This window comes from Crotalus tigris, unplaced genomic scaffold (assembly GCF_016545835.1).
Source record: "Crotalus tigris isolate CLP2741 ecotype Arizona unplaced genomic scaffold, ASM1654583v1 scf7180000018252.723642, whole genome shotgun sequence".
Taxonomy (NCBI): Eukaryota; Metazoa; Chordata; class Lepidosauria; order Squamata; family Viperidae; genus Crotalus; species Crotalus tigris.
The window spans coordinates 224,665-250,863 of record NW_024096906.1 but is presented as its reverse complement, the minus strand read 5'-3'; the positions used below and the strand labels follow the sequence as shown (position 1 = coordinate 250,863).

At 40.7% G+C, this 26,199-nt stretch overlaps 1 protein-coding gene across 6 annotated transcripts in view; it reads right to left on the bottom strand.

The window, feature by feature from the left end:
* LOC120310651 (calcium-activated potassium channel subunit alpha-1) overlaps positions 1–26,199 on the bottom strand; it is a 251,828-nt gene that overhangs the window by 33,949 nt on the left and 191,680 nt on the right. For all 6 annotated transcript variants that reach the window (XM_039349289.1, XM_039349290.1, XM_039349293.1 and 3 more), the window contains 3 exons: positions 19,350–19,473; positions 14,100–14,324; positions 11,245–11,437 (listed from right to left, as the gene is read on the bottom strand). In XM_039349289.1, the coding sequence (XP_039205223.1) occupies positions 11,245–11,437; positions 14,100–14,324; positions 19,350–19,473 (542 nt within the window). The remainder of the gene's footprint in view (positions 1–11,244; positions 11,438–14,099; positions 14,325–19,349; positions 19,474–26,199) is intronic.

Here is a 26,199-nt window from a genome sequence, read left to right as displayed (position 1 = left end):
CCAAAGCTCTCTTGTTCTGGAAAACCAATTCTACAACAATCTTCCTGTGTAATTGTCTCAGTGTATATAAATAACAATCTATTAAACAAACAATATGTGCCAGAACAAGGGGGGGGGGAAACCCCAGAAGCAGAATATCTGCTATTAACCATAACTTTAAATCACTGTGATTCTCATAATGCATTGTTGGCATGTTCCACTTTATCAAAGTTATCTTCATAATCAAGATACTATCACAGCTGCTCTGGGCATTGGAACTATTTTTAATTTTAATTTAAAGAGCAATTAAAGGAAGACAATGGATACACACATAATAAAGTAAGTGATTAGCAGCATACGAACGGCACAGGCTTAATGATAATACTCAGTTTTATTTTCCCAAGACGCTGTTGAGAGAACCCCTTCATATTCAAGGGTTGTTTGGTTAATATGCCTCAACCCACAATTACAACATTGCTGACACCATTAAGCACTGGAACAACATCCCTTTGCAAAAATCCTGTTGTCTCATTAAAATGTAAAGGGTCATGTAATTTACCAGCCTGGAATGTCTAGTTTTGTTGTTCGTAATTAGCAAACGTTACACAAAATAGGCAACCATTGGGAGCCCATGAACCTTTGTGAAATATTCACAACGTGAATCTTTATATTCTATTAAAAATTGAAAATGAGGCAGCATCCCTACACAATTCTCTAGGCTTACATCATAATTTATTTGTACTGATAATAGATGGAAAGAGACATGCTTGGTAAGAGAGAAAGACCCGGACGTGGATGAGAGAACAAACGAAAGTATGAGATGCCCTCAAGAGAGTCAAAGAATTGAAATGGAAACGGGCTGGTCACACAGCAAGAAGATCTGAGGGCAGATGGGCCAAGGCAGTCATAGAACGGATCCCACTGGATCAAAAGCATCCACGAAAGAGACCTAAAACAAAATGGAGTGACGACATCAGCAAGTATGGTGGGCCCAACTGGCAAAAGGAAGCTCAGGACGGTCTGGGTATTCTATTAATATTTCTATTCTTATTCTATTCTATTAATATTAATATTTCTATTCTATTCTATTCTATTTCACTCCATTCCATATTATCTATTCTATTCTCTTCTGTTTTCTCTTCTCTTCTCTTCTCTTCTCTTCTCTTCTCTTCTCTTCTCTTCTCTATTCTATTCTATTCTATTCTACTCTACTCTACTCTACTCTACTCTACTCTACTCTACTCTACTCTACTCTACTCTAATTCTATTCTGTTCTGTTCTGTTCTGTTCTGTTCTGTTCTGTTCTATTCTATTCTATTGTACCCTACCTTACCCTATTGTATTCTATTAATATTTCTATTCTATTCTATTTCAGTCCATTCCATATTATCTATTCTATTCTCTTCTGTTTTCTCTACTCTACTCTACTCTACTCTACTCTACTCTACTCTACTCTACTCTACTCTACTCTACTCTACTCTACCCTACCCTACCCTACCCTACCCTACCCTATTCTAACCTATTCTATTCTGTTCTGTTCTGCTGTGATGGTGCAGTGATTAGAATGCAGTATTGCAGGCTAACACTCCCCACCGCCAGCTGTTCGATCCTGACCTGCTCCAAGTTGAATCAGCCTTCCATCCTTCTGAGGTTGGTAAAATGAGGATCCAGATTGTTGGGGGCAAGAGGCTGTCTCTGTAAATGGCTTAGAGAGGGCTGTAGAGCACTGTGAAGCAGGATATAATCTACGTGTTATTGCTGTTAATATAGTTCATTCCAAGTTAAGGCATTCCAAAGCTTTTGATTAAGAATCTCAGTCCCTCAATGTCATTTACTTGAATTGCTCCAGACAAGAAAGACTGAAGTGTCCCTTCATGAAATTCCCAGGACTCCTTTTAATATGAATTCCCTACCATGTTTTTTTTTTTTAAAAAAAAAAAAAACCCACATCCAATCCCATTTACCATTAGTTCCTGCGCTGTCGGGAAGCGGGCTGGGCTCCTATCCTTTAAGTGGATCGCTTGGAACATAAACTATATTCCAATAAAAAGTGAAAAGGAAATTATGAATTCATTAAAGCACTTTGTGGTATCTTTTGTACTACATATAATATTTATATTCCAGGCCCTTGTAAAAATATGCTTTAATATCTTTAGGCAACTGTAAGGACTTAAATATTTATAAAACAGCTAAGGATAACGCATGGCCCTCTGCCTCCGACATATAGATGATGTAAGGGATGCAATCAAAGACAATAATGTTTCCATCCCATTTGTCATCTTAAAGCAGGTTTTTGACTCAAGCTCCCTTGTGCACCATCTGAATGAGAGCAGTTGTCTACGCCGAGTAGCCCAGACTGGTTTGCTTCTTAAAAACTGCCAAGAGTGCTATACTTCATATAAAACAGGGTTTTCGGCAAATGGAGACAAAAACTATAAATTTGCAGGCAAAAAGGGTTCCAAGTGGCTTCTAAATACCACCGTATTGATCGCAGGGACCTCTGGGGAACAGGAAGCATTTTGATTTAATATTTCATAACGCAGAAGCTAAGGGGTTCCCAGCCTGGTGTATAATTGATGCTCATAAAGAGAACTGGTGTGTTTACATGGAATGGTTTAAATTTTATTTTAAAGTATTGAAAAAAAATTTTTTTTTTTAAAAAAAAGGTAGGTGCCTGAATACTAAAAGGACCGATTGTCATTTAAATTTGGAATAAAAACAGTGTTGTAATTAATGTGCACAACTGTATGTTTAGTAATTGCACACACAGAGAGACACACGCACACCTGGACACTTGCGGTCATTCAGTTTTAGTTTTAACCAGAGCTGGCTTGTCTCAAATTAGACTCACAAAAACTCTGAGCATAAATATGAAAAGTACCTTTAACTAAATTTCAGCTATTTCAATACATGAATGTTGACCTATGAGTGTAATAAAAATTGATTGATTCCATACAAGTTTATCTACTTTCAGGCTCTTATTGTGAGAACGTATTTTTGTGCAACAACTACAGTAGTATTCAGCCGGTAGATGGTAGTGTTTAGAAATGTAGGATCTATAGTATATACTCTATGTTCTTTTGTACTAAGTAGAATTCCTGTTTCCTGTTACAGTTAAGCAGTAAAGCACATGGTGACTGTACCCTTTGCTTGATCTGTGATGCTATATATAAACAGAATTTCTAACACTTATAACACAGAGAAGTAAACCAAGGAAGACATTAAATCCTGATTTGCTTAATGAGCTAGTAACAACTAGAGCCAGACACTTACGTTTCCTTTAACTCCAAGTCTATAAATCATTCCATGCAATCATTTCATCTCAAAAAGCAGCTCAATGCTTTACTGCTTTACACAGTGAAGCCTCATTAAAGAGGTATTTATGATAGAATTGTAATGGAGAAGCCAACATTTTTCACTAACCCAGTTTACCATTGTTAGTTGAGACTACCTTACATTCATGTAAATTTGTGCTATCATCAAAAATTGCATTGAATCAGCTAAGAAAAACTAACCTACCCAAACCACCAACTTTTTTTTTCTTTTTTTACTAAAACCTGTTTGCAAACTACAAACTGTGATATTTGGAGAAAGGAAAATTTGATGACGGGGATAATGTATATATTTACATAACCTGATTGTGTGTAATAAGATCCTAATTCAAATAATATTTAGCTTGAAATGACAACATTGGATCTTCTTAACTAAAGACAGAAATAACCCGAGTATTATTTTTTTCATCCTTTCAACCTTTCCCTAATAAAAATAAAAAAATAATACATTGCTAGAATCCATGTGGATATGAAGGTTAATCGGCAAAAAAGAGAACTATGGGTTAGAATTTGGCTGTTTTCCAATCTGCCATATACTTTGATGGCAGAGTAATATTATGTCAGCAAAATAAGTTCTGTAACATTTTTGCTATAATTAAAGAGACACAAATGTCTCCCTGTCATTTCTTCTAAGAGACATGAAGGACAGATTTCAAAATACATTTGGAGTTAAAGATGGCATGCTGAAGGTCTATGAAAAGACAGATATTTCAGATAATAAGGTAAGCATTATGGGAATTTTTTTCTTCCTTACTCTTGTAAAACACACTCATGAGATGGGGACTTAAGAGAAAGAACAACAACACAGAGGTAACACTTATATAAGAATCAGTTTGCTAATATTTACCTTCCCAAATTCTTGTGGGTCAAATTTCAGAATCCAGCCACTTACTAAGCACTTCCATTCTACCCTTGTGTCTGTAGGCACATGGACACAATACACAAAGAAGGAGTACACCGAACTTTGGAAATCTGACTGTAGCGTGTAGGAATCATATTCTGCACACAACTCTTGACCATTATAGGAACATCCATCTTCCTGAAACAATGTTCTCCCCCATGCTTTCAACTGGTAGTAGTAGAGTTTTGCACATGGAAACTAAGGGTAGGTGGAAGAATAGTACATGGAAACTATGTGTTGACTGTTAACTTTCAGTGCAGACAATTTCTCATCGGTCTCAGTATACAGGAAGCATAGATATTTTTCTAGGTGAACATCAGATATATAGTAAATATGTAGAGCTATCCTGGGTATGGCTGGTATGATAATCTGTACCACTGAGGAAAGAGATAAGAAAGTCTTTTGTGACAACTATCAACATAATAAAAGTCAATCATTTTGGTGAAGGAGAGATATGGACAGGGGTCCTTGGTGCTCTCTGAGCTTGGTTGTTTTCTTGCAGATGCTTCGTTACTCAAACTAGGTAACACTATCACTGCAAGTAAGGAGTGGGGCTTACTCTCAATTTATATTCTAGAGACTGTCAGTGTTAGTGAGCATCACATCTTGATTGCTGCATATGTGGTTAGGCAAAGGTTGATAAGATCCTGAGTGTTTCAATCTTTGTGTACTTGGTTAAGTCAGGTGCTCTGCGGAGCAGTGTTGTGAGAGATTCTTTGGCTAATTCTGGGCCTATGGACATGAAAAGAGCTACAATGAACGTATGTAATGAAAAGACTACGATTTCGTCCTAGGAGGAGATCATGGTCTTATTTGATTTCATCTAATTCTTGTCCTACTCTGCAAAAGAGACAATCAACAAAAAGGGAACAAAAAGACACAAACACTTCAGCACCAGCCATCAGCATCCAGATGAGCCTGGATTAACACTAAGATTAACATCAGACCAACAATCAAGAAGTAGACAATACCCGAAGTCAAGGAACTGCCAATGAAGCCAACAATAAGCCCAACCAAAGAACTTCCAAGACCATCCCCACCAACACCCACAAGGCAAGCCACTAGAATATAAACTAAGAGCAAACCCCATTCCTTCCTACACTGATGATGTTACCTAGTTAGGTAGTGAAACGTTTTCAAGAAAATAATGAAGCTCAGAGAGCACCAAGGACTCCTTATTTCAACCCCAAGCTACAAATATTCTCCTTTATCCGTAGTCCCAAAGGTGCTTTTTTCACAAGGCAACTGGACTGTCAACTCTATAACCAACCTGGCTGCCGCCATTTTCTTTGTTCTAAGCTGCCTCAGGTTTGGCACGGCTGACTCAGGAATTCTGGGAGTTGAAGTCCACAAGTCATAAATGAGCCAAAGTTGCCCACCCCTGGTATAGGGGCACTCCAGGACTGCCTTAAGAAAGCTAATTTCTCTTGAGTCATCTATCTGCCCACTATTTAATTCTCTTTATACACTAGGTCAGGGGTAGGCAACCTCGGCTCTTTTATGACTCGTGGACTTCAACTCCCAGAATTCCTGAGCCAGCATGGCTGGCTCAGGAATTCTGGGAGCTGAAGTCCACGAGTCATAAAAGAGCCGAGGTTGCCTACCCCTGCACTAGGCCTATTACAAAGATTGTAAATGGAGCTCATGGTGGAATTACTCATGTGGTTGAAATATAATTTCTAGGGAAAACTCTCATAAGCTGAAGTCATTGGGAGAGCAGTTCTCTGAGTGCTGTAATGCTGAACTGCATTTGAACCGTTGCGCTGTGATCTTTCTTGCAATGTCTTTGGGAAAATAAATATTACAGTGCAATTCTTTTTTTTCTTTCCCCCCCCCTTCCTCAGCCTGCTTAAAAAACGGCTCAGAGCCACGGGAGACGCCTTTGTACATGACGGCAAGCTTACGAATGAAATCCATTCTTCTTTTATTTATTTTATTTTATTTTTTATTTTTAAAATTTATAAGCCGCCCCACTCCCGAAGGACTCTGGGCAGCTAACAATAAAAAACACATAAAACATAACAAACAACAATACAAAAACAATCATCCAGGGGTAAGGTTTTATAAACCCCAGGCCAATTCTTACCATCTCAGAATTCAAAATAGCAGCTTAAATCATTAGCCAAGATCATTACATTATTTGAAGGAAGATACCTCAAGTTCCCACCCTGAGCAAAACTGCTATGCGGGGCATAAATCTTGAACTGGTTAAGCATAACTGTCTTTGATCTGTTCTGGTCCCCACGCAATGTCCGTGGCGATAGGGGAAAATATTTTGTTTTCTGCAAAACCAAAAGGGCAAGGAATGCAACAAAATAGGAGAAATGGACAGGATATTTGTAACTGTAGCTGCTTCCCAACTCACGCATTTGCTCATAGTTGAATAATAATATCTTATACCTGAGGTTCCACCCAGAAAGTTTGCAAAGGAGGGAGGGAGGGAGATAGGAAGGCAGAATGCAATGGGAGGGAGGGAGGGACAAGGAAGGAAGGGAGGGAGGGAGGGAGGGAGGGAGGGAGGGAGGGAGGGAGGGAGGAAGGAAGGAAGGAAGGAAGGAAGGAAGGAAGGAAGGAAGGAAGGAAGGAAGGAAGGAAGGAAGGAGTTAGTGCATATATAAGTTTGGGCATAAGAGCTTCTCGTGTTTCGGGCACAAGTTTTTCTCTGTGGATGAAAAGAAGGTCAGGAATCATTGGCTGGAAGGGGATTTTAAAGACTTAGAGAGATTCACCCTCCATTGCTGGACCTCTACTTAAGATTTCAGCTTCTCATAGTTACTTATTTAGTCGCCATCAAATGAGGCCATTTCCTAAGGCTTTATAAAGTGGCACTAATATTTCACATGATCTTGATTCTATGCCTCTGTTGACGCAACCCAGGATTGTGTTAGCTTTTCTGGCTGAAAGTGGGTTGCCTCTACACAATAATCCCCATCCCAATCCCTATTAATATTCTATAGAGGTTTGGACAGGAGACCTTTGACTTCATACTTAAAATCACCCCTCTCCAAATACGGGGACTCCTCGGCGTATGAACTCAACTGGAGCCTCCGATTTCTGCTACTAAGTGAGATCTTGGTTAAGTGAGTTTCCCCCCACTTAATGACCTTCCTTGCCACCGTTATTAAATGAATCACTGCAGCTGATAAATTAGTAACTGGGTTGTTAAGGGAATCCACCTTTCCCACCTTTTGCTGACTTTTGTCATTCTATAGATAAATCTATAGATAAATCTTCTGCAGTCACGACATAAGCCTAAGACTGAAAATCAGGCTTGTCAGATGCTATATTTTTTCTACCCTGTTCTATGGAGTAGAGCAGTGTTTCTCAACCTTGACAATTTTAAGGCATGTGGACTTCAACTCCCAGAATTCCACAGCCAGCAATGCTGGCTGTGGAATTCTGGGAATTGAAGTCCACATGCCTTAAAATTGTCAAGGTTGAGAAACACTGGAGTAGAGAGTTGGTCTCTGACAGAAGGCCACTTGAAGAGACCAGAAGCCTCTGAAATGTGGATTTACAGGCAGCTGTTACGTAGAAGCTGGGTTGACAAGATCAGAAATGAGGAGGTGATAAGCCATCTGGGAAAGCCGAGGGAAATCATCAAAACAATTAAAAAACAAAAGTTAGAATATTTCGGACAGGTGATGCGCCACTCAGAAAAATACGGCATACTCCATTTCATCCTCCAGGGAAAGACTGAAGGCCAACGAGGTCCAGGCAGAAGAAGAACATTGTGGCTTCAAAATCTCAGGGACTGGTTTGGACAAAACTCAGCAGCACTTTTTCGTGCGGCTGCTGATAAAAACAGGATCGCCAACATGATCGCCAACGTCCGATAATAGATACGGCACAAGAAGAAGAAGAATAGATAAATCTGATTTCCCCCGTTTGCCTCAGCCTCTCAATCTCCTCTTAGAATTTTTTTTTTAATAAAAATTAAATTAAAGTACCCGGCCTGTGTGGGGCTTTAATTTCATTCATGTCTTACCAACTAAAGACTAATGTCTGTAATTTATTATTAATGAATCATTACAGTATATAATAATATTACAGAACCTATTATTAATCTGTTTGGCAATATATTAACATTATGTATTATAATTACTCATAAATTAGCAAACAATGTATTCTAATATACATATTTTACTATATGCGTAGTAAATAATAGTATGCATAATAAACCACTCTTCACGGCTGAGGCCAAACCGCAGAGTTTATCCATTGCAAATTAATAATAAGAAAGATAAATTCAGTAAAAGGGAAGGTGAAGTAAACATTAAAAATGAAAACAAATGGGGAAAAAATACATAAAATGGGATATTAGCCACAGATTAATTCTGAGGAATATAAACCCATAATTTATTGGTTACCAATAGTTAAAAGTTTGTGCCATTGGCTTCCTAATGGCCATAAGGCAGCTACCACACAAAAGCTGGCTACATCCTTGTTTGAAAGACCATGTCAGCTAAAATAAAGTAGGATTTTCAGCAGGCCAGCTGGAAAAATTTGGCAACGGAATTACTGTATAATAACTTTCTCTTTGTACCTTTCTGAGTTTGATCAACGGTTCGGACATTGTCCTTTTCAAGAAGCATAAAAGCATAAAGGTACAACGTGACTTTAGTGTCTTGATTTCGTATGAAATCAAAGCAGCCATTCTGGAACTCGTTGTCGGTGTTCAGACAACCAAGATTTGTTGGGATAAGCCGGACATCCAGTGATGGAGCCACTGCAACGTATCCTGATTCTACTGCGATAGTTGCTGGTGCTTTTCCAAAGCACCAGAGGGCAGGACAAGGAACAATGGATGGAAACTAATCAAGGAGAGAAGCAACCTGGAATTAGGAGAAACTTCCTAACACTGAGGACAATTAACCAGAGGAACAGAAGTTGCCTCCAGAAGTTGTGGGTGATCCATCGCTGGAGGTTTTTAAGAAGAGACTGGACAGTCACTTGTCTGGAATGACATAGGTTCTCCTGCTTGAGCAAGGGGCTGGACTAGAAGACCTCCAAGGTCCCTTCCAGCTCTACTCTGATTCTGATTCTGACTTCAACACCAGAGTGGGTCCAAGTGGCAAATCTCTATTCTCTCATTAGAATGGTTTACCTCCTCTGGCTAATGGTTTGAATTGCACCCAACCCCGTAAATTAAAATTATGAGGACGAATTATGGGGGCTGGTGGTTGATGCCAACGCTTTCTAAAGAGCAATACATATTTAAGTGTTACCACAAGGCTATTACTATTGAATATGTAATGTTGACCTTAAATTTGGTCTACCACTGATGATGTTACCTAGTTTGAGTAATGAAACATCTGCAAGAAAACAAGTGAGCTCAGAGAACACCCAGGACCCCACAGTCATTGATGCCACCTGGAGGGTTCTATCTCCAGTCTACAACACAAATCTTTTCAGCAGTCCCAAGAAGGCTCCATACCCATTTGCACCACTCAGGTGACCCTGAGGACACAGATGAACCTCCAAGTGGCCTCAACGACCCCCTAAAAGAAGGCAAATGACCAGCTGTCTGCAAGGAGTATAAATCCTTCCATTCCCCACCATCCAGTCAGAGCTTGAAGAAGCTTCTTGGATGAGAAGTGAAACGTCTCCAAAAGAAAAACAAGGAAGTCCAGTTGCCTCATGGGAAAAAAAGCATCTTTAGGATAAATTCTTTACTTGCTTGTTTATACCATATAGACAGAAACTTGCTAGATTAAATCTTTGCCATATTCTCACCCTGGGAGGTTCTTTTCTCTCCCTCATTCTTTCTGGAATATGCTCCCATTTTCCTGAGGAATTACTGCTTTGCTATACTCCATCACAACACCTCCCCCCTTCTCTAGGGACCATCCGCCACAGGTATACAAATTCCGTATCCTATAACATCTTGAAATGCAATCAGGTTGACTAACTTGAATAGACTCGAGTGGACATCAATGGTTCTGTCGGTATTGAAAGATTGTGGAATTATCTGGAGTTTAGTTGGATGCTAGTAGAGAACAACTGAACAGCCAGACAATTATTCCCCAGCATATAATCTTGGCTTTTGCTGTACATATCACCTTCATGTTTTAAATTAAGGAAGTGAAATAACAAGGTGATGCTTAATGCTGTCACAATTTATTTTTCCGTTTTCATCCACCATCGAAATCTTTAATGGTAGATTTTTTGAATGAAAGCAATTGACCAGAATGATGAAGGATAATTGAATGGAAGGAAGAGGATGATTGCTTAAAATGCAGTATTTGGGCATTTATTCAGCATTTTTTTTTATTTTATTGATTTGTCTGTTTCGAAGTTGCAAGATTCAGGGCAGCTTATAGGCACAGAGGAAATACCAGGTGATCTGTTTATTGGAGGGTTTAATATATTGTTATCTGTTTGGCGCTCTTGGGAAAACACGGAACGAAACAAAGGAACAACAAAAAAATACACGGTCAGAGAGACGTGCTCATAGGCGCTGAGCTTTTGATATCGGAGGCGTGCCGAACAACGCTGTAAGGATTTTTGTGCGGATGTTAAACAGATCTTCACAAAATCCTCCCCTGGTTTGTTTGTTTATTTATTTGTTTTTATTTTCTTTTCTCTGCCCCGAAAGGTGTTGCTTTGGCACTGTGTGACATTTCCTTGATGTAAATCTTGTCAACAAAGCAAAGATGCTGGTCAAAGCCACTCGCAAATCATCCTTTTTTTCCCCCCCATTCCAGCACAAAGCAACGACGCAACCTCCAGCAATGCAAGGCATAACTGAACAACTTTGTCATTATGCACGGGGAGAGAATTCGACGGACAGAGCGAGGAGGGGAACACAATAAAATTCTCTCTCCCGTCAACCTCTGCTTTCTTTGCGCCCAGATTCGCTTGTCTCCCCTTGCCTGCTACGCGCAAAGCCCCCCATCCTCCCAATCAGCAGGTTCAACCATCAAGCCAGCTGATGGAAGGTTCCTTTGAATTACTGAGTGAGAGATATTCTTACTGCCATGTCCTGTCCCCTTTAGGCACCGTGGAGAAGCATTACAGGGCAGTCCTTACCTTGGGAATTAGCCTGCAAGACCCCTATGCTGTCATCAAACTGCATGGATTTGATGTTCAGAGACGCCAAGATGCATTCCTTGTCCTGCAGCGAAGTATCATCAATATTATTCTGATTGGCTGACAGGATGACGCACATGTCACAAACGTTGATGTTGACAGCCCTTAAATCAGCTCGGCTTAATGGTGTACCCTTCAGCACAGAAAATGGAGGGTGGGAGAGAGAGGGAGAGGGAGAGGAAAGAGGAAGGGAACGAAAGAAAACAAATTAAACACCCAGAAGGAGCTTTGGGAAATTATTTAAGAAGTATCCCCTTTTTTTTTTAATGCTCTGACATTAAGTGGGGTCTAACGGCGTGCCAGGGAATAGACGGAGCGCTCCCGGTCGAAAAGGGTGATTGGTGCTGATGGCAGCATTTTAGTGTTAAGACTCAATAACTCAGTCAAGCTATGGCTAACAAACAAGGACTGGGGAGGAGGACAAACATCCTGATTCATGCCTGCCACGTACAGCCCAAGTTGAGGTCTGTTAGTCTCCTGGGGCAACAACTGTCCTTGCTAAGCATACCGAGGGGCAGATTCAGAGAGCCACTGGAGGGAATGCTGGACTTGTGCCTGTGCTATGGAAAAGAATGAATCCTTTACAGAACCAAACTAACACTAACTACCTGCAGTATTTGTCTGTCTGTCTCTATCTCTGTCTGTCTGTCTACTGTAGCTATCTCTATCCAGGGCTTTTTTTTCTCATAGAACGCCCAGAGTTCCGGCACCTTTTTTGGATGGAACCTTGTAGGGTAGGCAAGGCAGGTTGCATTACATGTGTGAGTTCCAGCACCTTTTTTTTTTTTTACAAAAAAAGCACTCTATCTATCTATCTATCTATCTATCTATCTATCTATCTATCTATCATCTGCCTGCCTGCCTGCCTGTCTCTATCTTTGTCTGTCTGTCCGTCCGTCCATCCGTCCGTCCGTCCATCCATCCATCCAAAGAGAGATCCCCAAAAACAGTACTTGTAGCAAGTTTTATCTTTTTCTAAACTATTCCATCCACGACATTTGCTTAGACCAAATTAGATTTTGTTTAGGAGAAAAAAGGACACTAACTTAATAGGTGTCAATGTACACTGTTTTCTGGCAGCGAACTTATTAATTGGACCATCTATCAAAACATTATGACACCCTTCTTGGTGTTTATATGCGTTGGAAAATGTTTATAATACCCCAAATTTAAACATTACAAACAGGATGACTTTCTCCAGGCACTAGTCTGATGTCCAAATTTGGCATGGATAAGAATTATGAGGAACACAGTCCAGGCCTATTTTGAGGTGACAAAGAGAGAGTGAGGGATGCACTGTGATGGACATCTCCTGTTTGTGTTCCTCAGTTTTATGACAAGTGGGCTAAAGAAGACGATTCCTTCAGCTTCAGAGACTAGTATGAAACAGACCAGCCAAACATTTAATGATGGATTTCAATTTTGATGCTACTTGTTTTCTTTTAATCTTTGTTTTGCTTACTTCTGTAAGCTGCCATTTTACCAGGAAGAAAAAAACAAACTAGTATTCAAAGAAAACATTTACTGGGGACCTAGCGGGGATTTTCTTCCTGGCCTTATGTAAACGGAAATCTATGATGAAATTTGCATTATCATTGGCACCGAGGCATAAACAGTGAGGAATTGGGGGGCCCTTTGATTCTGTTCTCATCCGGGGATAAAGAAATCCATCTCCTTTTTATTCTGTATTCCCTTAAGAAAGAGAAGAAAGCCAACAGACCAGCTTTTCACCGATCTGGACAAATGCAGAGAGATCAGGTAGATAAGAGAAACAATGCAAAATGTTTTCAAAAGCTTCATAGGCATAAATAATACCGCAACTAATAAGTGTCATGCTGTCAAGAAAAACATCAAAATTGGCTTTATGCAAGTGTTCAATGAGCAACATTGCTAACCTATTTGATAGCAGCTGAAATCCACCTTTGACAAGGAACTGAGTGCATCGGCAAATTTCCTCTAATAAGGTCTCCCAGGACTTGGTTTTCATAGCTACAACAAACAGGGAAAGGCCAAGTCCTCAGGCTTATCACTAGTCAAGAACAAAACAATGAAACCCCAGATCAAAGGAAGGTAAGGAAGGGAGGGAGGGAGGGAGGGAGGGAGGGAGATAGGAAGGAAGCAATGAGAGGGAGGGAGGGAGACATAATGAGTTGGGAAGGAAGTGGAACTGGAAGAAAGCAGAGATAGGAAGGAAGGAAGGAAGGAAGGAAGGAAGGAAGGAAGGAAGGAAGGAAGGAAGGAAGGAAGGAAGGAGATGTAGTGAGTTGGGAAGGAAGTGGAACTGGAAGAAAGCAGTCAGATAGGAAGGAAGGAAGGAAGCAGTGAGAGGGAGGGAGGAAGGGAGGAAGTAAGGAAGGAAAGGAAGGAAAGAAGGAAGGAAGGAGATAGACAGTGAGTTAGGAAGGAAGGGAGACAGGAAGGAAGCATTGAGAGGGAGGGTGGGAGGAAGGAAGGAAGGAAGGAAGGAAGGAAGGAAGGAAGGAAGGAAGGAGAGGGAGGGAGGGAGGAACCAACAGTGTTAGGAAGGAAGTGAGACAGGAAGAATGGAAGCAGTGAGAAGGAGGAAGGGAGGAAGGAAGGAAAGAAAGAAGAAAGGAGATAGACAGTGAGTTAGGAAGGAAGGGAGACAGGAAGGAAGCAGTGAGAGGGAGGGAGGAAGGAAGGAAGGAAGGAAGGAAGGAAGACAGTCTTGGGAAGGAAGGAAGGAAGGAAGGAAGGAAGGAAGGAAGGAAGGAAGGAAGGAAGGAAGGAAGGAAGGAAGGAAGGAAGGAAGGACCAGATCTCCTTGGACTTACTGGTAAAATTGAGACCTTGGGGAAGTTATGCATGGTGTCCCATTCTCTCCTTAAATATTCCAGGGAGCCCACAAACACGATGTGTTTCAGCTCGTGGTAGTGGAAATTGCTTGCTCGGAGGGGCATCACAAAATTTCTTAGTCCTATCAGCGCCGATGTCACATCGCCAAATATACAAACCACCACGTGGCCACTGAGGACTGTCATAGCAGCTTCACTTCGGGTCTGAAAAAAAAAAAAACACACGAAAGAAAACCGGGAAAGGAGTTAGGGTTTTAAATGCCAGCAAAGAGTCATAATCTGAATCAAGCTTGGTGGTGCATACAGGAGCAGAAGAACACCAGGAAATTTTGACGATTTTGCCTCAGAAATATCTAATAGAGCATTAAATGCTCAAAGCTTAGAAAAAAGCACAGAGTTTGGAAAGCAAAGAATATTTGTAGCTGTAAAGTAGATCCCACACAGTTAGTCTAGACCAGGGGTAGGCCACCTTGGCTCTTTTATGACTTGTGGACTTCAATACCCAGAATTCCTGACCCAGCCATGCTGGTGGAGGTATTTTCAGGTCAATGTGTATTGAAACCCCTTCAAGGGTTATGAAGTTAAATTGAAAAATTAATAAAACTGGTTACAAAAAAAGGGTTATGAAGTTAAAAACATCAGTGTTATTATTACATGGCTGAACTAACAAAATCTTGCAAATCTGAGCCCCCTTCCATCTGCTAAAATCAAATTTCTTTTGGAAATACTATTGATTGGAACAAATAATGGGCTTGGTTTTGGGGGTTTTTTTGCACTCGTATCAGAAGCACTAAGACATTTCTGGGTTGAAAGGATTAGTCAGTGACATCACCGTTGCCTGGGGGTGGGGATGCCCATTTGGGGGTTCCTTTCATGTCCCCAGCAGGAGCTGGAGTGAAGGACGAGAACTCGACCCTGCCCCACAGCAGCTCTGGGTCTCAAACGTGGGCTTGCTAACTTCCTGAGCCACCATGTTCCTCCTAGGAGATTCAATGAATGCAATTAAAGCTGAGAGCCACGACTGATCTGTTTAAGAGAGGTGAAGTTGATAGGGTTCAACAGCTATCATTTGCGATTTGCAGACCTGGTGTTACAAAGTTGCCTTAAGGAGGCAGGTTGCTTATACAAATGCTTAAAAATGGGACTATTCCAAGTGCAGTTTGCATATTTTGCTATGAAGTCCCTCCCTCCCTCCCTCCCTCCCTTCCTCCACCTTCCATCTTTCCTCCCTCCCTCCCTCCCTCCATCTTCCTTCCTTCCTTTCCTCCCTCCCCCTCCCTCCCTTCCTCCCTCCATCCCTCCCTCCTGCCCTCCCTCTTCCTCCCTCCCTTCCTTCCTTTCCTCCCTCCCTCCCCCCTCCCTCCCTCCACCTTCCTTCCTTCCTTCCTTCCTTCCTTCCTTCCTTCCTTCCTTCCTTCCTTCCTTCCTTCCTTCCTTCCTTCCTTCCTTCTTTCCTTCCTTCTAATAATAATAATAATAAAGTTGGAAGTGACCTTGGAGGTCATCTAGTCCAACCCCCTGCTCTGGCAGGAAACCCTATAGCATTTCAGACAAATGGCTGTCCAGTCTCTTCTTAAAAACTTCCAGTGTTGGAGCAGTCACCCCTTCCTTCCTTCCTTTCTTCCTTCCTTCCTTCCTTCTTTCCCTCTCATACTATATGTGTGTGTGTGTGTGTATGTGTGTGTGTGCATATATATGTACATATATATATGTATATGTATGCATATCTATATTATAGATATACATACATACATTCATACATACATACATATATACATACATACATATATTTTTCACACACAAGCACCCACATAGTGCAAATCTAGTAAACAGATCTTCAATCATAACCAGACAGAAAGGGTTTTTCTAATGTCACTTTTTTTTTTTATCCATGCAAACTTCGTGAAGTGGAACATTAAGGTCATTAAGCGCCGTATCTGTTTAAAATATACTTAAAATATTCTAGCTGACATCTGTCGCCCTCAGTTATTTAACAACGTATGGAAAACGTGTCCCTGGTGGGCTAATGAACACTGTGGCATGCATATCAATTTGAACCATTTTGAATCACATTCTTAACAATTTACTCAGTGGAACTGGCTGGTTTATTGATCGCTTAAATGCCAATACTGCAATTCCAGACAATGTCATGGTTATTATACAAAGTCCCCCGAGAGAGGGAGGAACAAGGTTTTGCCATATGATCGTTAGACTAAACCAGAGCTGTCACTGTTATTGGTTGTGTTACTCAACGGTGCAGGGAAATCTCGACAAATCAACCTCTGAAACAAAATCCAACCCCCACTAAATAAAGGGAAAGTCCGACGGGATTCGGTGTCACACACAGCCACAATGTTAGCTGTGATTTGTGGCGTTGTTTGTGCGCCACAAACTTTCACCAGACCTAACGAAGAAAGAAGTAATGAGGTAATTAGATAAGATTAGTCGAGCCGGTTTGACGGCTGTCCCCAACCCAAAGAGATTCTCCAAAACCCTACGCAGAATCTTTACACTTCAGAGAAACGTTGCTCCGGATGGCATCTCTGGATAAATGCAAAATAAAAATAGCTCTCAATCACTGGATAATGGAAGCAAAAAGAGAGATACATCACTACTGTGCAGCACATTAAAATGTAATTTGAACAAAAAAAGGGGGACAGAACGCAAGAAAAAAATGCCGGTTTTTTTGAAGCACCACGTTCTCTGGCCTTACCTAGATTTGCCTTGAAAAAGGTGGAAAAATAAAGGGTTGGGTTTTTTTTTTAATTAGCAGAAATGTTTAACGCTAGGACAAGTGCAAAGAGAAGATAAACAAATAGGAGACTTTTTTTTTTTTTAACCTTTCCACACAACCTTGAAAATAGATGCCGCATGTTAATAGTCATAGGAATGTTGGTGAAAGGATTCATTAAACAATGAGAGATTTTTATTTTGGCTTGTGTAGAAAGAAGAGGGAGGTCAACCTGTTCTCCAAAGCCCCTGAGGAAAGGACGAGAAGCAATGGGTGGAAACTAATCAAGGAGAGAAGCAACCTGGAACTAAGGAAAAACTTCCTGACAGTGAGAACAATTGACCAGCCTGCCTCCAGAAGTTGTGGGTGTTCTGACACTGGAAGTTTTTTAAGAAGAGATTGGAGAAAAAATTGTCTGAAATGGTATAGGGTTTCCTGCCTGAGCAGGGGGTTGGACTAGATGACCTCCAAGGTCCCTTTTAACTCTGTTATTCTGAATCTTGGAAAAAAAAGTCAGACTGCTTTACTGAAACTACAAGAAACCAGCTGATGGTTCCAAAGAACCCATAAAAGAATGAATGAATGAATGAATGAATGAATGAATGAATGCATACATGGACACACACACACACACATACACAGAGAGATACTATAAACATTTTTTTGTTGTTGTTCTGAGGAACATTTTTGGCTGGAAAGTCAAAGATTTTGGAAAATCAGCTGCTACTTCTAAGCTTCTTGCGTTTTTATGTCCTGGTTCATGTACTTGTGGCTACTATGTTGACTTTATGATCCCTTCCCTGTGGACATCTCTGATTGAATACTTCAGTACTGTACCTTTATACATCCTTGAATAATCAATTGCCATGTAGATAAAGATTAGCACGAAGCTTTCTGGTTCAAAAGAGGGGTCAAAGAGGCCATTATGTCAAACGTGAACAGCCTTCCCTCTACACAAGTCATTTCAGCAGCTCCAAAAAGGCTCCACACCCATTTACACCACTCAGGTGACCTTGAGGACACAGGTAAACTTCCAGGTGGCCTCAACAACTCTCTAAAAGAAGGCAAACAATCAGCTGTCCACAAGGAATATAAATCTTTCCATTCTCCATCATCTAGTCCAGTGGTTCTCAACCTGTGGGTCGGGACCCCATTTGGGGTTGAACGACCATTTCACGTGGGTCGCCAAACAATGCAGTCCGCCATTTTTTTCCCCTTTTCCTTAGCTGTGCTATTCCCTTTTATTCTATCGGCTTTTGAAAGCCAATAGAATAGACTCTCTGGAATAGAGTCTAATTCTATTGGCTTTCAAAAACCAATAGGAATTGTCCAGGCTGTCTCTACCCTGCTGAGCCCACCAAAAGTCCCATTCTGCAAACGGTGCTGCACCAGTTGAGTAGTCCTCGACTTACAACTGGTTGAGTAGTCCTCGACTTACGACCAGTTGGGGGTCGCGGCATTAAAAAGGTTGAGAACCACTGATCTAGTCAGAGCTGAAGAAGCTTCTGGGATAAGAAGCGAAACGTCTTCAAAGGAAAACAAGAAAGTCCAGTTGCCTCTTGAAATAGCACCTTTGGGACAGTAGCACAAAGCACATGCATACACATCTCTGAGGATAACACAAGACTTCTCCCTACAGCAATATTGGTCAAGGGTATCCGCTCCCTCATAGATCACATTCTAAATGCTTATGTTGAGTGGGGTTTTAATGATTTGAAAGCTGCTCCTTCACAGTGATAGGGTAGTTAGAGTGCATTAATTCCAAATGACATCTATGGAGAAATTAATGATCCTGTGAATTTTTCCTCGGACAAATGACGGGGATGCATGCATTCATCAAGAAACCAAACGGCTCCATTGAATAGCTTCTAACTCTCAGTTTGGCCCTTCAGGATTAATTAGTTTGGATACAGTTGTGCGATATTGCACACTTGGAATACTGTGTACAGTTCTGGTCGCCACAATACAAAAAAAAAAAAGGCATGGAGACCCTTCCAGGGGAACAGATAATCATGAAAATCATGCTTATAGAAAAGACACGTGAAATCTGTGTGGTGTTGTCAACTGTCCTATTGGTTTCATTCCATTGTCGAAAATGTGTTGCTATGCTTTTGCAAAAAAGTCTGAATTCAACCCAGTGGCATCAGATTAGCCAGTTCAAATCACCTGTCAAATTTGATTTGGAGAGTTAGCTCAATGAGTCGGTCAAATTGCCACTGAATCTCTACCATCCACACAGTTCTGTTGTAGACACTAAACACAGAAGAATACACCTTAATGAGTCTCACACTCATTAAAACCATGGACAATCATGAAAATGGCCAGAAAGTCACAGAAAATGTAATAATCCACAGATTTCTCACTGGCGTGGATTCTTAGCACGCTGAACTAGTCCTGTGCAAAGCCAGGAATGCAAAAGAGTCTGGAGGACATTTAATATAACTCAATCTGATTATACAGCATGAAACCTCTGTGCTTCCTTTTTTTCTGATACTCACCAAAATAACCTTGTCAATCTCCTTTGCTGGACACCAATGAAACATTCCCGTGGAGTCATATTTTTTTACGTTGCAGTCCATGTTGTCAACTTGTTCATTGCCAGGGATTAATAAAGGATCGTGTCTGAGCAAGAAAACAAACAGGGTGGGATTGATATCAGCCAAAATCATCAGAAAGAGTAAAGCATGGAACTAGACTTTGCCATACCCACATTCAAGAAACAAGGAAAATATGAGATCAGTTTTCAGTGTCACTTGCTTGTTTTGATGAACAGGAACAATTGTACCTATGGTTGGTTTTCTTTCATCTTAAAATACATATCCCTTCCCCCCCCCAATTAAATACTACAAGAGCTTATATTAATATCTTCAATGGACAGAAAGAATTAAAAAAAACAACATCCCATCCCGATCAATCAGCAGAGAGGGAGGAAGTCAACTGTCTGTTTTATGACTCTTTTGAAACTTTAATAGACTGTGCATTAAATATTTTAAAGTTTCTCCAATCAGATTTTGGATTCTCAACTTGAAGCTTCCAATTACATCATTTATAGCAAATTGATTACCGAGAGCCATATCCAGAATGCATGATTTTTCAGGGATGTTTTGAGCAACTAAGATGATTAAAGGCCTGGAGACCAAAACATATGAAGAACGGTTACAGGATTTGGAGTTTGGCCAGTCTGGAGAAAAGAAGGACTAGGGGTGACATGACAGCAGCATTCCAATATTTGAGGGGCTGCCACAAGAAGAGGGGGTTAACTTATTTTCCAAAACACCAGAAGGCACAACAAGAAACAATGGATAGAAACTAATCAAGGAGAGAAGCAACCTGGAATTAAGGAGAAACTTCCTAACAGAGAGAGGACAATTAACCAGAGGAACAGAAGTTGCCTTCAGAAGTTGTGGGTGTTTCATCACTGGAGGCTTTTAAAAAGAGATTGGACAACCATTTGTCTGAAATGGTATAGGGTCTTCTGTTTGAGCAGGGGGCTGGACTAGAAGACCTCCAAGGTCCCTTCCAGCTCTATTCTGATTGATTCTTTGATTGATTGACAGTTAAATGCAACAGATCTAGTCAAGGCCCAGGGTAAACTGAATACACATTCTAGAAGAGAAATCAACTGTATTATTTTTTCAATGTTCTGTAGTCCATCTCCCATCAGTCCTGGGCAGCATGGATAACTGAAGCATGATGGGAGTTAAGAGTTAAGAGTTGCTGTTTTTGAGCCAGGCCTCAGCTGTACTTATATCTTTGATTTTTCTGCCTAAGTGTAAAACTTTGCTTTTCTCCACACTAAAATTCATTTTGTTGGATAGGGCACATGATGGTTCCAGTTTGTCAAGACCTTTCTGGATCTTGAGCTTGTCTTCTGGGGTGTTGGCTACTCCTTCCAGTTTAGTGTCTTCTGCAGATTTGATGAGTTCCCCTTCAATTGCCTCATCTTGAATGGAGTTCATCCTAACTGCCCCTAGATCCAGGATAGAGATTGATTTGGTGCAGAGATGCTTCTGCTGCTTTTCTGAACATGCTTAACCCAAAAGGATATAAGGTTGGTTTATTGGTTCAGAACATTGCTTCATTTTTTTAAAAAAAACCTCGAACGGAAAGACAATGCTGGCTTTCAGTGCATCGCAACATGCTCAGGTTTGCACAAAGAGATAAACCCAAAAGCAATGTGTTTTAGAGAATCAACCAAGAGTCTCCATCTATAACTCCAAATATATTCACTGCTATTCTGTACCTCTACCCAACATTATGCCCACCGAAGTTCAGACACAGAAGGAAGTAAAAACATCCTGAGTTTTCCAGAGCAGATCACGCCGCTTACGATCAACACAACTCAAGAGCCACACTAAATGCCGTGCAATAACTCATAGCAAGATTGCCTCAAGCAAAACCCACCCATTCCTTTTTCCAGCAAACCTGCCGTGGGAGAGCTCGTATTATATTTTAAAGAGCAACAGTCGCTTCGCAGCCCTTTTAAAATTTCCTCAATGAATTCAACTGGCGATTTTTTAAGTTGAGAAATCAGAATGGGAAAAGAGAGAGAGAAAAAGAAAAAAATCAAGATGAAAAGTCCCCCTCCCCCCAAAAGTAAATCCGTTTTCTTAGCTCATTCTGGTTATTTACACATAATCCTTGGCTTACAACTACAATTTGAGCCCAAAATTTCCGTGGCTAAGTGGGACATTTGTTAAGTGAGTTTTGCCCCTTTTTATGACTTCTCTCGCCCCAGCTGTTAAGCAGATCACAGCTTGATCTTTTTGAAGTCTGTCTTCTACAAAAGAATGGAATACGAATATATTTATTTATACACATGTACACATATACATACACACACACATACAAGCACACACACAGTGTATGTGTATGTATGTGTATATGTGTGTAAATAGATATATTCATATTCCATTCTTTGCAGAACACCCTTAAAAAAGATCAAGCTGTAGATAGATAGATAGATAGATAGATAGATAGATAGATAGATAGATAGATAGATATACCGAAGAGAGAGAGATAAATAGATAGATAGAGATATAGAGATAGATAGATATAGATAGATATAGATAGATAAATAGATAGATAGATAGATAGATAGATAGATAGATAGACAGACAGATAGACAGACATAGAGAAAGAGATAAATAGAAATAGATAGATAGATAGATAGATAGATAGATAGATAGATAGATAGATAGATAGATGGATAGATGGATAGATAGAAATAGATAGAGAGAGAGAGAGATAAATAGAGATAGATAGATAGAGACAGATATAGAGACAGATAGAAATAGAGAGAGATAAAGATAGATAAATAAATAGAGATAGATAGATATAGAGATAGATTATAGAGATAGATATAGATATAGATAGATATAGATATATATATATAAATATAGACACACACATGCAAATACAGTAGTCCTTGACTTAACGACTGCAACTGAGCCCAAAGTTTCTGTTGTTGAGACAGTTCTTAAGTGAATTTTGTCCCGTTTTTACAACCTTTCTTACCACAGTTGTTAAGTGAATCATTGCAGTTATTAACATTAACATCGTGAAGCGAATCAGGTTTCCCCATTGACTTTGCTTGTCAGGATGTCGCAAAGGGGGATCACGTGACCCTTTCTCAAATTACGCTTACTGGGACTGCCTGGAGTCGCGCGTTGGATGTACACAACCTCCCCTTTATTCTGTCAAGAGGGTTACAAGTTTCTTTGTGATCCACACCACTTATCATCCTATCAAGCCGATAACATCTTCTTTGAGAGAAATGTGTGTGCTGAGGTGATGGATACTACGACACTTCTTCTGTTGACGGCTCCTCGCAATGGTTTTGATTTTAAGGTTTACTGGTTTCCTTTTGGATCCGGTGGGTAACTTCGGCTTGCCTTTCCTACTGCCGCTTCCAACTGCCCTAACAAATTGTGGCAATTAGCATGCGGTTAGTGTTACACGCAGGCAGCCAAAGCAGGTGGTGCTAATAATTGAAAAAGCATTTAGAGTTTTTACACCCCGGCTGAATATTTCATAATCCCAGGCATGTTTCCCCATTTACTCAGTGGGCCTCTGTCACTTCAATCTTCTCTGACTCCTGTGATTGGCGCTCGAAAGCTCCACCAAGCCCAGACTGACAGTTTGTCACAGGCAATGTCCTCTTTGCCGGGGCTGGCTGCAAAGATTGTCAGGCTGCTGTGATGGAATGCAGCAAATGTTTTGTGACTAATACACCCACCTTTGTCATCTAGCATTAGCTGTTCTTGCGGTCCTCTCCGCTCAGCACCAAGGGCAGTAAGTTGGAGGGATTCTCTCTCTCTCTCTCTCTGGAAAGGGTGCATTTTAATAATATTTTCTGGCTGATCACTACATTCACAAGAGTAATCAGCAATGAAATTTCCATGTTTCCAGCAGGTTTGTAGAAGCAATTTGTCAAATTAAAAGGACAAGGCCATGGACAGACCTTCAGCTTAGCTAGTCATACTTAGCAGCTTACAACAGAGAACGGAGCCTTCCATAAATATTAAGCTGGTCCTAATTTGACATTTAACTCCTTTAGCACACATCTTTTTTTTTTTTTTGTATCCATGTTTCAAACAAATTCAGCGTGCTTCATCCCACTCCTGCCTTGTAAGTTATTGTTTTTCCAAAATGTATACGGCATGTCCACCCTGTTTTCCTAGGAATGTGAACATTTCAGGAAATGGTCTGTTTTTCACCCCACTTTTACACTAAGAAGCTGTGAACTTGATTTTTCTAAGGTATTTTCACCTACTGCATCATGTCCCAAAGATGCTTTTTCAAGAGTCAACTGGAGTTCCTTGTTTTTCTTTGAAGATGTTTCGTTTCTCATCCAAGAAGCTTCTTCAGCTCTGACCGGATGGTTAGGAATGGAAGGATTTATACTCCTTGCAGACAACTGGTCATTTGCATTCTCTTAGAGAGTCGTTGAGGCCACTTGGAGGTTCATCTGTGTCCTCAGGGTCACCTGAGCGGTGCAAATGGCTGTGGAGCCTTCTGGGAGCTGCTGAAAGGATTTGTGTTGTAGACTGGAGATAGATGATTTTTTATCCTTCCCCCTCTGTTGACATAGGGCAGTTCAAGATGGCTTCTTTGACCCCCTCCCTTTAAAAAAGAGCCCATCTATGTCAAAATTGAACAGCCTTTTCTCAATAGAGGGAGAAGATATGACATCATCTATCCCCAGTCTGCAACACACTCCTTCCGGCCGTCTGTTCGCGTGTGTGGAGCTTTGTGTGTGAGCGCAAGTGGCATGTTTGCATGAATCGAGCTTCATGTGCACACACTTGCCCATCTCTCCTACGGCCAAGTTTTAAACAGGCTGCAGGCCAGGGGCTGGGGACCCCTGGTCCAAGCTTGCCAATATTAAATGCTTCTTTCCACTTTTGTTTTCAATGAATTAGAACGTATTGCTATGTTTAGATTTTACACTTGACTCAGCATAAGTTGATTCGTTATAAACCAGCCTTAGAATTGGCTTGTCTCAATATGTGCCTGTGAGGATTATCAAAACTTTTCCACATAGTTATTCAAAAGCAGAAGAATAAGAGAAAGACAGAATTGGAAGGGACCTTAGAGGTCTTCTAGTCCAACCCTTTGCTCGGGCAAGAAACCCTATACCATTTCCGACAAGTGGCTGTCCAGTCTCTTCTTAGAAACCTCCAGTGATGGAGCACCCACAACTTCCAAAGTAAGCCATTCCATTGATTAATTGTTCTTGCCGGAATTTCTCCTTAATTCCAGGTTGCTTCTCTCCTTGATTAGTTCAGTTTCCATCCATTGTTTCTTGTCCTGCCTTCTGGTGCTTTGGAAAATAAGTTGACCCCCTCCTCTTTTACATTTAGGCAGGAAAGTTTTTACAAAAGTATTATATTTAGGCAGAAAAAATGAAAGGTACAAGTACAGATTGGGTGAGACCTGGCTTAAAAACAGTCACTGTGAGAGGGACCTTGGAGTCCTAGTGGACGATCACTTGAGTACGAGCCAGCCGTGTGCTGCAGCTGCCAAAAAAGCTAACTCAGTCCTGGGCTGTATAAACAGAGGGATAGAATGAAGATCACGCAAGGTATTAGTACTGCTTTATAAAACCCTAGTGAGGCCACACCTGGAAAAATGCAGCCAATTTTGGTCACCGTATCACAAAAAAAGACGTTGAGACCTTGGAAAAAATCTTGATAGAGAATGTTTTCCTTAGGCTGAACTTTCTCTGGTTCTCATTAGTCAGATCTGGGCCAATTCAATTATAATAATTGAAGACACCAAAAGGAGAAGAAGCCACATTCCCACAGTTGGGTTCCCCCCACCACCAAGGGGTGAAACTCTGGGCAAACTTTATTGAAATGAATAGGTAATATTGTAAGACAAAACATGCTGTAATAAATACCCTATTCATTGCTAATGGATTTCACTGATGACAAATGCCTTCTAGGTTGAGTTATTTTACACACACACACACACACACACACACACACACACACACACACACATTATTATTACCAACAATTATCCATATGTGTCATTTGTTTATTACATCTAAAAGGAACCACAAGACCCGTGGTTTATTGCAATATACTTTAATCCATCCTTTTTAAAAAATTCTCCATTAGGGTCCAAGGATATTATAATAGTCTCCCTGTCTATATACCATGATGATGCTAAACATAATTTAAGGCTTGTAGCTATAAACCTTGTTATGGGGCTTGTGCAGTTTGAAAAATCCAAACATTTTGAAAAAGCCAGCAACACTGAAGTTGCCCTGTGCAAAAATCATATCTAGACAAAATTGGCAGCTTTGGATCCAGCTCAAAACCTGTGAGAAATTTCAAAGGTAACTTGATAAAGGAATTGCCACAATTGTTGGGAAGATTTTGCTTATGGTCTCAGTAAGCCAACTCTCTTAAATGGTCAAATGCCCTCTCCTTTCATCGTTTTTAGATAAACATTTTTATGGTGACCCACGCTTGCTTTTGAGAGCCTGTTGTGGAAGATGTGATCTGGAATTCTTTGATTGGGGTGGTATGAGTCTCCTGCCTTGAGCAAGAGGTTGATTTTCTTTTAATGAAAAGAAGGACAAGGGGGGACATGATAGCAGTCTTCCAATATCTCAGGGGTTGCCCCAAAGAAGAAGGAGTCAAGCTATTCTCCAAAGGCCCTGAAGGCAGGACAAGAAGCAACAGATGGAAACTAATCAAGGAGAGACGCAACCTAGAACTAAGGAGAAACTTCCTGACAGTGAGAACAATCAACCGGTGGAACAACCTGCCTCCAGAATTTGTGAATGCTCCAACACTGGAGGTTTTCAAGAAGAGATTGAAATGGTCATAGGGT